Source organism: Diachasma alloeum, unplaced genomic scaffold (assembly GCF_001412515.2).
Source record: "Diachasma alloeum isolate Michigan unplaced genomic scaffold, Dall2.0 Dall_scaffold_00512, whole genome shotgun sequence".
In the NCBI taxonomy this organism is placed as follows: Eukaryota; Metazoa; Arthropoda; class Insecta; order Hymenoptera; family Braconidae; genus Diachasma; species Diachasma alloeum.
In genome coordinates this window covers 244,046-255,295 of record NW_021680644.1, presented here as the reverse complement: position 1 = coordinate 255,295, position 11,250 = coordinate 244,046, and the positions used below count along the sequence as shown (strand labels likewise).

Below are 11,250 nucleotides of genomic sequence, written 5' to 3'. Positions count from 1 at the left end.
GTGTGTTCGGAAAAACCGTTTTCCGGGGTAGTTTTTTGGCTTCTTCAACGCCCGCACAAACTTGGGGAACCTTAAACATCTGCCATTAGTTTCATACGCCCTAATCACAAATTCCATCAAAAATGGAGCCTGTATCGCAAACATTCGTATGTTAGACCTTCGGTCATTGTACTATTCTCATCAAAAAGTGGAAAAGGTCTTTTCTGTTCCGAATCACCCCGTGAACCTGCCGGTTTCGGATCGTCATGTACTTCACGGACACCCTGTATCTTCTTTTCAGTGATCTGAGGGGCGGAGTGGGAGGGGGACATCGGGAACTCGCAGTTAGCTGCTCCCCCCCCATATCCCTCGGTTTTTCAAGGAAAATTCGCTATCTCCTTTACTTTCGGAGAATTACGGCGGGGAGGAGGGGAGGGGGGTGACACATCGACAACTCTCGGTTAGCGACTCCCCCCCATTCCCCTGACGGAACCATGCGAGAGTTCGACTTTCCATTTGTTCCAGCAGTGGAGAGTTGGGAGAGAGTTGGAGCCAAATAATAATATAAAATATATTAGATAAATTTTTTTCTCTTTTGTCGGAGAGGGGTGCAGAGGTAGGGGGCGAAGTGGTTAGAGCCATATAATAATATTAATTATTTAGGATAATGTTTTTTTTTGAACAGTGTGTGGGAGGGGGGGAGTTAGAGTTAAATAATAATATTGTTTATTTTTGATAGCTTTTTTTTCTCTTTTGTAGCAGTGGGAGGGGTGGTGGTGAGGGGTTAGAGTTGAATAATAATATTAAGAATTTTTGATAATATTTTTTTTTGGAACAGTGTTTTGGAGGGGGAGGGGGCGAAGGGCTCTCCACTTTTGTAGAGAGTAGAGAGTTGGCCCGGTGATGCACCCGACCCCGATTCTCTACTCTTTCCAAAAGATTATTATTATTATTTGGCTCTAACCCCTTCCCCCCCTCCCCCTCCATCCCTCTGTTCCAAAAAAAAACCTCAAAAATAATTAATATTTTTATTTAAATCTGACCCCTCCCCCCCTCTGCTCCAAAAGAAAAAAACATTATAAAAATAATTAATATTATTATTGAACTCTGACCCCTCCCCCCCTCTGCACCAAAAGAGAAAATTTTTTTATCAAAATTAATTAATAATATAATTTGTTTCTAACTCCTTCGCCCTCTTCTCCTCCGCCCCTCTGTTCCAAAAGAGAAGAAATTTTTATAAGAAATAATTAATAATATTATTTGGCTCTAACCCCTCCGCCCCTTTCCTTCAAGAAAGAAAGAAATGTTATCAAAAATATTTAATGTTATTATTCGGCTTCAACCCTTAAAAATGGACGTTTTCACCCTTTCCCAAACGAAATAAAAATTATTAATGACTCTCCCAAACAATTCCTAGTAAATGTATATAATTTTGGTCTCCTTCTGTAATACTCGTTCGCCGAATAAACGTATTTAAAAATTAATATAAATAGTCGTATAGGCGGTAAAAAATGGAAAATTTTGATGCTTAATAAATTAAAATCGGACACATAGAACTCGAATTATTGGAAAAAACCAAAAAATGTGAAAAAAATCACATCTCCGAACTGGGCTGCCGAAAAAATGTGAAAAAATTTCAGAGATAATTTTTCAATCTCCCCGATCGTAGAAAAAATCACCATTAATTTCCAAGAGGGTGAGGGTCAGCGATTGACTCATTTGACGTGGAATACCTCATATGAAACGCATACTGTAATTCAGAAAATTGAGATGGATTTCACGTTTCTACTCCCAGCATGAAATTTTTTCGTTAATACTTCTGTTCATTTCAAACGAAAAGAAAACAATCGAAGTCAAAGTTCATGGAAGTGATTAGTTTGGCAGGTCAGTAGTACAGCACGTGTTAATGGCTCGCCTTACACAGTACCACAACAAAGTACGCTTTATCGATCGTAAACGTATGTAAGTCGTTTAGAGGAAACTTACATGAGTGAGACATACATTCTATCGTGAATGGATACCTGTTTTCTCACTGTCGTTGTCAATTACTGGTGTATCGTTGCTCAGTATCTCAATTTGGTATTAATTGAATTTGCTAAATATATAATGTAGTTTTACAATTGCGCATAACAAGGAGCAAGGACAATGGAGCCTCAATTTCTTATCCGTTATCATTAAATACAATGATATATAATGAGCACCAAACAGTTGGGTGAGGTATCTCAATTTTTTTTCCTTTTTCGCTCGTACTTTCGCATCTTTAACAAGATACCCGCGGGCAAGCGTAGAGAAGTGGTTGGTGGTGGTGTTGTGTAGGTTTTGGTCGTTGACGAAGGGGAGAGAGATTTTATACATATATAGATACATGGTGCTTGCAAAGGGGCGGCTGCGTGCTCAACAACCTACTGGCGCTCGCGCACTGTAGTTCCTCGTCTATCCTTGACGCGGGAGCATCTCTTTTCGAAAGTGCGCTCTCTCCTGCATCACCCACTCCTGGGTATGCTGTTTTTAGTCAATCATCATCATCCGACGGAATACCGTGTAGTAGCGGTATAGCAGTGGTGTTAGGGTAACCGAACGTGATTGAACATTTCAACTGGTTAGGTTCTTTGTATATGTTGATTGACAGAAATTCGAGCTGCAGAACTGGAGTGATCCCGATTCGATACATTCGTAATAAAGTTTCGTTGAATTATCTAATAAGAGTGATGATAATTAGTTGTTTATATCTTCATTACGTATTTGCCTGATTCAGGAAGGGATTCTGTTCTGTCAATGCAGAATCGTGAGGATTGGGGAAAATGTTTTTCCCCGAAATATTCAATTACAATTGGTTATTCGAATATCAAAAGTCTCGTGTTGAATTGTAATTACTCTGGATAGAACACATGGGTGAAAAAGTGTTTGTGTAATTGTGACAGCTGAGAATATCTACGATTAAAATTTACCGTAAGCAGTGAATGACATCATGTTGAGTATTTTGAAGAGCTCATAAAATACACAGAACGTCAGCTGTATGATGCTATGATTGAAAATGGAAGACGTTCCCAGAAAATTCTTTTACGAACACTGGAAACTTCAAGTGGAGGCCACATACATCTGCCGAAAATGCGAGTGAGATAATATCTGAGAATGTAAGAGTTATCGCTAAGAACAAGCGATGTCTACCTCTCTTCCCACGCTCGTCTACTTTATCATTTATTTCGGTAAGTTACTCATTATTATTTGTGCCATTTTTCCTGGATGAATCGTTATTTTTACAATCTAAAAATGTTCTCTGATCCTGCAAAAATGGTACAAATCTTCTCGTGTCTTATCGCTTACCGTGGAGGGAAGTCTACGTAAAGTCTCAGATAAGTAAATTTTATGAAAAATTTTCCTCTCGAAAATGGAGAAAGTAAAAATCTGCTGAGAAGAATGAGATCACGTCCCGTCACATTGTGGAGAAAATTGGACGAGCGCAATTTAAGAACCCATTCTTTTTTTGCCTTTCTCGAAAATGGCATTTTGGTTGTCACTTCGCCGTACCAATTCATGCATAAAATTTATGCTGCAAGGAGTAACATGCTTGCATATTTTAAAGTACGGTACTATCATCACAGCTCGGAAACTCTTTATGATAGTGATTTTTATGCAAGCTATCACGCACCTTGGAGCAATCACCATAGGCTTTTCGAAATTTATCACAGTTTGAAAATCTAAATTAGCTTTTGGTCACGCGGGAGGAAAGTAGTTAGAAAGAAGTGAATCATTATCTACTAGAGTAGTCCCCTCAACATAGTGATTCCATCGAGAGGGAATGCGGGAATTATTCAGTTGATAGTGTCATTTTCTTTTTACATGAGGTATAAATGCCCTCTCGCTTTTCGATTCATACATAATGAACAATGCATCAATTATGAATTGAAATAAATTCCGTTTCTAAGTCAGTGAACATCACATATAATGTTCTCTGCAAACAAATTACATATATTTTTCTCCAATACATTCATATATTGATGAATTATTATTGATATCACTATGACATCAAGCAGTTGGATTTACAAATTGAAATCAGTAAAGCAATACATTGATGACTCGATATGGGATAAATAGAGAAGGGAGGGGCTTAATTGACTTTTTCATATCATCAATATGCATTGGAAAGCCAATATAAACGGGCCAAAATTGGTAACATTTCCGAACATGAAAAGCAGAGCTTGAAAATTACGTCAGATAGACGATTGGAATACTCTGCCCAGTCTGTCTTATTACTTGTTTATGTACGTTAAATTCCTTTGTAAATAGTTCCATTCCAATTTTTGCGTTCTTTTAATGCTCATCACTGCTAAAAATGATTAACAGAAAATTCCACATTGAGTTTTATGTGAAAAGTATCACAATATTGAACAGCAGTTCATTTCGATTGGAAGTCGACTGAATTCCTTAGTTAACAATCTGCTAATTTTCTTCCGAATGAATTCCATAAATTTGATTTTGATATCATGTAACAATGAGAGTCACTGCTGATTATGAAAAATTGAGTAGTTATCATATGTAATTTGTAATTCATTCACAATTTTTCTCTATGTAGAATTGAGGTTTCGTAGTGAACTGGAAAAAATGAAGTGTGCTTAAACTCCTCTGAAAGTGGTTACACATCCAAACACTTGATTTTTATTCTGAGTTTAATTCAAAACATACAACATTGGAAATATCCAACACCGTTGTTAATTCACCTGAGGACTGGATAATGACATTAATTTCATCGTAGTTGAATCGGTATTGTAAACTTCTTTCATTTTTTTCAAACACAACAATGATAGGAAGAGTTGATCGCATGCACAGCTTGGATTAATGCGAGTTCAATTGAATTGTTTGATGATAAGATATATTGCTTCCATTGGAAATTTCATTCAGCAGTTAACATTATGAATATGACATGCAAAAAGAACTGAAACGTATCCGGAACCCATGAGAATGAGAGCTGTTCCATTATTTAAAAAAAACCGTTAATTTATACGTCAAAATTATACATGCCTTTGATACCATTTCCCCCATTTTCATCGCGAATTGATGTTTTCCATTGATATTGGAAGTAATTTATGTAGATAATATCTCAATTCCAATTACTGAAAGAAATCTTTGATTCACTGATATTAATTACATGCTGACACATTAGTTAATGATTACCTGCAAGCATATCCGTTGGAATGGAATGCTTATCGCATTAAATTCCTTTGGAGCGAATGAATTAAGTTCGCAGCGGAGTATTAATCATTTTTAGATTTATCGATACGCAGTCAGAATTCACGTACAAATCTATTAAAGGCTGACATGAATGGAATGAACTTTCAGTCAAACAGTATTAGGAGCATAGACCGAAATGGAAACCAAAAATTCGTACTCTGCCCTGAAAGCTGTTTCACATTCCACGGCTCCTATTTTGATACTATTGAAGAATCCTTCTGGGGATCCCGCTACTCCATAAAAAATGATACAACGCGTTTGTCCAATCAAACGCCAATTATACTGTACTTCGGGGTTTTACCCTCTGCATTTTGTATACTGCCAGCTGTGAAATTTAAACATGGGTTGTGATATTATGGAAAACCAGGGGGAACGTTTTTTTCTTGCTTGAAATTACTTATTAGAACAAACCGAAAATTAATTCAGGGATATATGTTTTTTTTTGGCGAAAATTCAAATTTCTTGTCGTCATATCTATGTCCGGACCTCGGAGATAAAGATAATTTGTGAGGTTATCGGTTATATTTGGAATCTCCCTAAAAAACAAAACAAATGTTTTTGTAAAAAAACTGCGCCAAGAAAAAGTTTTGTTTGGTTTTTACTGGAAAATTGAAATATTTGAAAAATACAAAGAAATAAAAACGACATTCAAGCCAGGAATGTTAAATAAATGGGTATAGGACACGATCAAATGTCTATAAAAAAAATAGTTCTAAATAAAAAAAGTATTTTTTAAAAATTCTCTACAAAATGAAAAATCAGTAGGAGCAGGACCAACATCCTTGGCGCGAATCAGTAGATAGAGGATTAGATTGATATAGACAGTGAATAGAAAAAATTCGCGCCAAAAACGTTGGTCCTGCACCTACTGATTTCTTATTTTGTAGAGAATTTTTTAAAAATACTTTCTTTATTTAGAACTATTTTTTTATAGACATCAGATCGTGTCCTATACCCATTTATTTAACATTCCTGACGTGACTTTCGTTTTTATTTCTTTGTGTTTTTCAAAAATTTCAATTTTCTAGTAAAAACCAAACAAAACTTTTTCGTGGCGCAGTTTTTTTACAAAAACATTTGTTTTTGTTTTTTTAGGGAGATTTCACTAATTTTTCCAAAATAAGCGCAGAATTATTTTCATATCATAAGGAAGTTGTTCTTTTCAATTCAACTCATTTGTTTTTTCACAAGATAGAACATCCTTTCAGAACAAACAGTTCTACTCGATATTCATTGTTTTTACCGATTATTGATCATTTATTCAGATTTTAGACTTAGTTTGTTTGTATATCCGGGTATATATATATACCCGGGTATATATACCCGGACTTCGGAGATGAAATTCAGTCTGTGAGGTTATGGTCTATGTTTGAAATCTAGTAGAACAGTCCTTTGCCAAAAATTGTATGATAATCAATGTATGTATGTCATCACTCGAACGAAATATGTATTTTTCTTCGAGTGATAATAGTTTCCAGTTTCGTGGGAACAGTGGTCTGAATGAGGTTACGGTGAGGTGCGAGGAACAAGAAGACACTTTTGTAATTATTTCAACAACATTAGTGATATCTTCAACATAAAAAACGAAAACAAATGTTTTTATAAAAATATCTATCAAGTCAACATTTTTACAAAAATTTTACATCCGAACATTTTGTTCGGTTGTTTCTGAAGGGAAATTAATCCATCTTACCAAAAAATTCAATCCCCATAGAAAATCAAAGAAAAAATTGAATGGGAGAAACAAACTAAGTCTAAAATCTGAATAAATGATCAATAATCGGTAAAAACAATGAATGAATCGGTAAAAAAAATTCTAAGAGAATTCTAAGAGAATTAGAATTTAGACAGAAAAAATTTCCGTTTCAACCAGCCGGGAATCGAACCCAGGTCTCCCAGATACGCGCCGGGCACTCTTACCGACTAAGCTACCGGGAACCACAGAAATTCACTCTTAAATTCACCTCATACACTGCCTATATATATATATATGACGAAAAGAAATACGAATTTTCGAGAAAAAAAATAGAACACTGAATTAATTTTTTGTTTTACTCTAAGAAGTAATTTGAAGTGAGAATAAAATGCGTCTCATGATTCTCCAGAACATCACAACCCACATTTAAATACACTGGTGGCAACACTTCGACGTTGGACGTGAGACTCAATTGGACAGGTGCTGCCAACGCTGTGACTTGATTCTCCGACTTTATAATGCGAATCCCGAGAATGTGAATATCAGCCCGTTGCTATGGGTGTATCTTTTTTACTGTTAACTCAAAAAATACAATAATTACACCGTTGAAAAGCTCATAGGCCTTTTGTATAATGTAACTAAGGACAATTTTCCGATTTATAGTCCCGTTTTTACTATAATGAATGTCAATCACTTAGAGGTAGTGGAGGGGGAAGTTCTGTCATGTATAGATACGCGGTGCCCTCGGTCAGATGTTTTGCACAGTCGGCGTCAAAACTTTTCTTGGCCGATACGCTGCCGCGTATCTCGATCTGACAGAACTATTATTTGTCAAATATTGTGTGATAAACTATTAAATGTCCATGGATAGTAAAATTTGTTTTTCGACGTTCACAAGCATAGCGCAGGCATCAGGACTGAAAGCATTGCAAAACTTATCCACGCTTCGAATACAATTAACTCCGTTAACATTCTGTTGGTCGCGCTATGAGCGGTGCACTGCACTTTTTCCGATTTTTTAAATCACATTGCAGCAAATCCTCAGAAAAATTTGAAAAAATTTGACATCTCATTTTGAAGTGTCTAGAAACCCTATCAATGAAAATATCCCCCAAAAATATCGTAACTAGTTGGAATTGCATATTTTCATTCCGAAACTCCGGGCCGTGTATCGTGTATAAGGCCAATTTTCAGAAAAACTTGGTAACTTTGAGCTTGAATTATGTATTCATTAAGAGTAATACTGAATATAAAAAATCTCATGGGACTTCTTCAAGTATACGAGCTAGATCACTCTTGATTTTTTTCAGATTTTTCCTAGATCTTTCAAATTTATCATTATATCGATTTATGCTAGTGCGACACGGCGCTTACGGCGCGATCAACGGCGTTTGTAACTTTTGCGCGACCAACGGAGTGCTAAATGATTGCATCGATTTTTTCCTTTTTCTATTGAACTTCATGTTGGACTCGATGGAAAATCCATCATACACTGGAAATCGCTTGGTACTCTGTTCGTTGAACAAAGTGCAGAATATGTGCCCAGCGGGAGACAACAGAAATAATTTTAAAATGTATTCATTTTAAAAATTTGAAGATATTTACTCTGTACAACTTTGATCACCATTTTTTTAATTACATTGAAACTTTGCTCTTCAGAGCCGTTTTCTCTTCTACTTCCTTTGTCACCTTCATACTTTGTGTATACACAAAGCAATCTCACTTTGAATTTTTAGTGAACTTTTTGTAAATATTCAACAGGAGTCTTGCTGTCATGTGCTGCTTTGAGGGTATTTTTATAAAAGGAAGAATATTCATTTGTAAAGCAGGCGGATAATATTTGGATTTCAAGCGGAATTGGTTTCTGAAAACCGATAGAAGATGCGGAAAGTAATAATGGTTTTCCATTTTTCAGAGTGATGTTCAATTGGGAGAATCCCATCAATTTGATGTTGAAGTGGGAGATAGGATTCTTAAATCAGAATCTTTATTAATCTTCTTATGCTGAAGAGCCAGGAATCGCCACAAGAAGCACGGGAAAAAGTACCGCGCACTCTTACGGAGGAACGGTGAAATGGAGGGAATTTTATTAGCATTGGAGGCTTAAGAGAAGGAATGGCAAGAGTCATTTATTGGCGACGGAACGAATTCAGTGGCTTTTCATACACGATGAAGGATATCGAAATGTAGACAAAATGATTAACTCAATCAATTTTTCCCCATACTACTAGGTAAATATGGGACATTCCATGTCAACTCAGCCACCCTGGAATTTTTTGGTTCTCAGAATCTGGAATTAGCATGCTCCCAGTCAAGTACTACATAAGTACATACTTTCTCTAAATTTTCGCTCCTTTAACATTAGTTGTTTGGCCAGGACAAATAACAAAACCTCAAATTTTTGAAAAATCATATCTTGCGAACAAATTGGCCGATTTTGATGAATAAAAAAATATTCTTTTCGTTTTTTCATATACTTTTGGAATAAAAATAAGACAGTACCACGAGGAAGAATAATGAGCCATTTTTTAAGTTTTTTGTTATTTAAATCCTTCTGTTATGCAGGGGCCATTCGAAAATCGAATAATTTTTTTTTTCTTCGATGGATAATGATATTACTCAACTTTTTCGGGGGATTTTAAAATGGGATAGCTATATGGAGATGAGAGAAAAATTCTTTTCTCATGAAAAATTAGATTTTTCGAATTTTGTTCCTGAAAAATGACGAATGCCTCATGAAAGGATGAGCGTGCAATTTTTCGGCATAATTTGAAGATGAGATGCATAAGTAGTGATGGATAAAAAACGTTTTTTCTAGAATAAAGTTGGATTTATTGATTATTAACAGCTCTACTTACATAAACGACAATGAGAATTCGCAAAGTACCAAATATTTGATGAGTTTTTAGATCAACATGGAGTATATGTCTGTTTTAAGATTGTAATTTGAAAAATAAACATTAAATTAAAAAGAAAAAGCAATTTGAAATCGAACTTTTCTGAATCACAATGGCTATCTTAATGTACGTCATCCATTTCGTTCCTTCGCCTTTGGAAAAACTTCTCCCATAGTCGCAGAAGAATAACTCTTAATCAATAATTCCTTTTCTCCCACAGGAATGAAGCCGGGATTTTTTTGTATCGCTGGAATCGCCTTTGCACTGTCGAATCTTGTTTTCAACCCTTCTTTCATATCCTCCTGTTCCTGTTTAGTGTCGAAAAACACATCGAGATCCTTGAAATTATTCTTTGCCCACTAGAACAGACCATCTGGAGTGAGAATAGGTTCACCATTAGTAATTTGCGGACTTCTTCGTCTTGCTTCCCTCTTCAAGACTGCGCCTACGCCATCGCATGCCATCTTTCCATGCACGGTCGCATGATAGTGCGCCTCTGCTTCAACTCCAAAATAATTTTTATGCAACAAAAGATTAGCCATGTTATATCGTTTCTTATAGTGCTGTCCAGCGCCATCTGTAACATAGATCAATTTGTTTACGACAGCACAGACTTGTTTTATGTGTCGTATCAGAATTTGTTGTATTAAATGATTTGCAGTAGTATCGTGAACGAGACTGTCAGATGAGAGGACTAGACTTCTATGTCGAATATTATTGCCATGGTGATAATAATATACCACAGGATGGACAGTGCATTGATCATTGTTGTAATGGAACGATTGAGCACCGTGTTGAGCGACGAAAGAATAATTCTCCGAAAAATCAGCCTGCACTACAATTTCACCCTCAATCAAATCCCCCTTTCGTTCTTTCACGAACGCATTTTGTTGTATGGCAATACAATAATGAGATTTCAATACTTTCAATCTCTCACAAAGTACATCAACAAATTCATACACTGGAAGTCTCTGGGTCTGTAATGTTGTTCTATCCACAGATTGCCAAGTCCTGAATTCTACAGTTTCAATCACAGCATCGTGGAGGAGTTCTTTCAGCTTGAGTGATAATCCTTCAACTCCAGGACAGTTTTCCGGACCCCAGAAAAATTGAGTAATATCATCATCCATCGCAGAAAAAAAAATTATTCGATTTTCGAATGGCCCCTGCGAAATAGAGCGATTAAAATAACGAAAAACTTAAAAAATGGCTTAGTATTTATCCTCGTAGCACTGTTGTATTTTTAGTCTCGAAGTACATAATAAAACGAAAAAAAAATTTTTTTATTTATTAAAATCGGCCAATTTGTTCGCAAGATATGATTTTTCAAAAATTCGAGCTTTTGTTTTTGTCCTGGCCAAACAATTAATGTTAAAGGAGCGAAAATTTAGAGAAAGTATGTACTCATGTAGTATTTGACTGGGAGCATGCTAATTCAGGATTCTGAGA

The 11,250-nt window shown here is 35.8% G+C and overlaps 1 protein-coding gene across 4 annotated transcripts in view; it reads left to right on the top strand.

Annotated features, from left to right (window-relative positions):
- The first annotated feature begins 2,418 nt into the window (after positions 1-2,418).
- Positions 2,419-11,250, top strand: part of LOC107042704 (zwei Ig domain protein zig-8) — a 108,082-nt gene continuing 99,250 nt past the window's right edge. The window contains exons 1-2 of one of the 4 annotated variants that reach the window (XM_015263859.1): positions 2,419-2,652; positions 2,735-3,185. In XM_015263859.1, coding sequence (XP_015119345.1) covers positions 3,140-3,185 — 46 coding nt within the window. In that variant the 5' untranslated portion in view covers positions 2,419-2,652; positions 2,735-3,139. Of the gene's footprint in view, positions 3,186-4,677; positions 4,741-8,819; positions 9,136-11,250 lie in introns of those variants that run through there. The other 3 variants (XM_015263860.1, XM_015263862.1, XM_015263858.1) reach the window with 3 other exon arrangements.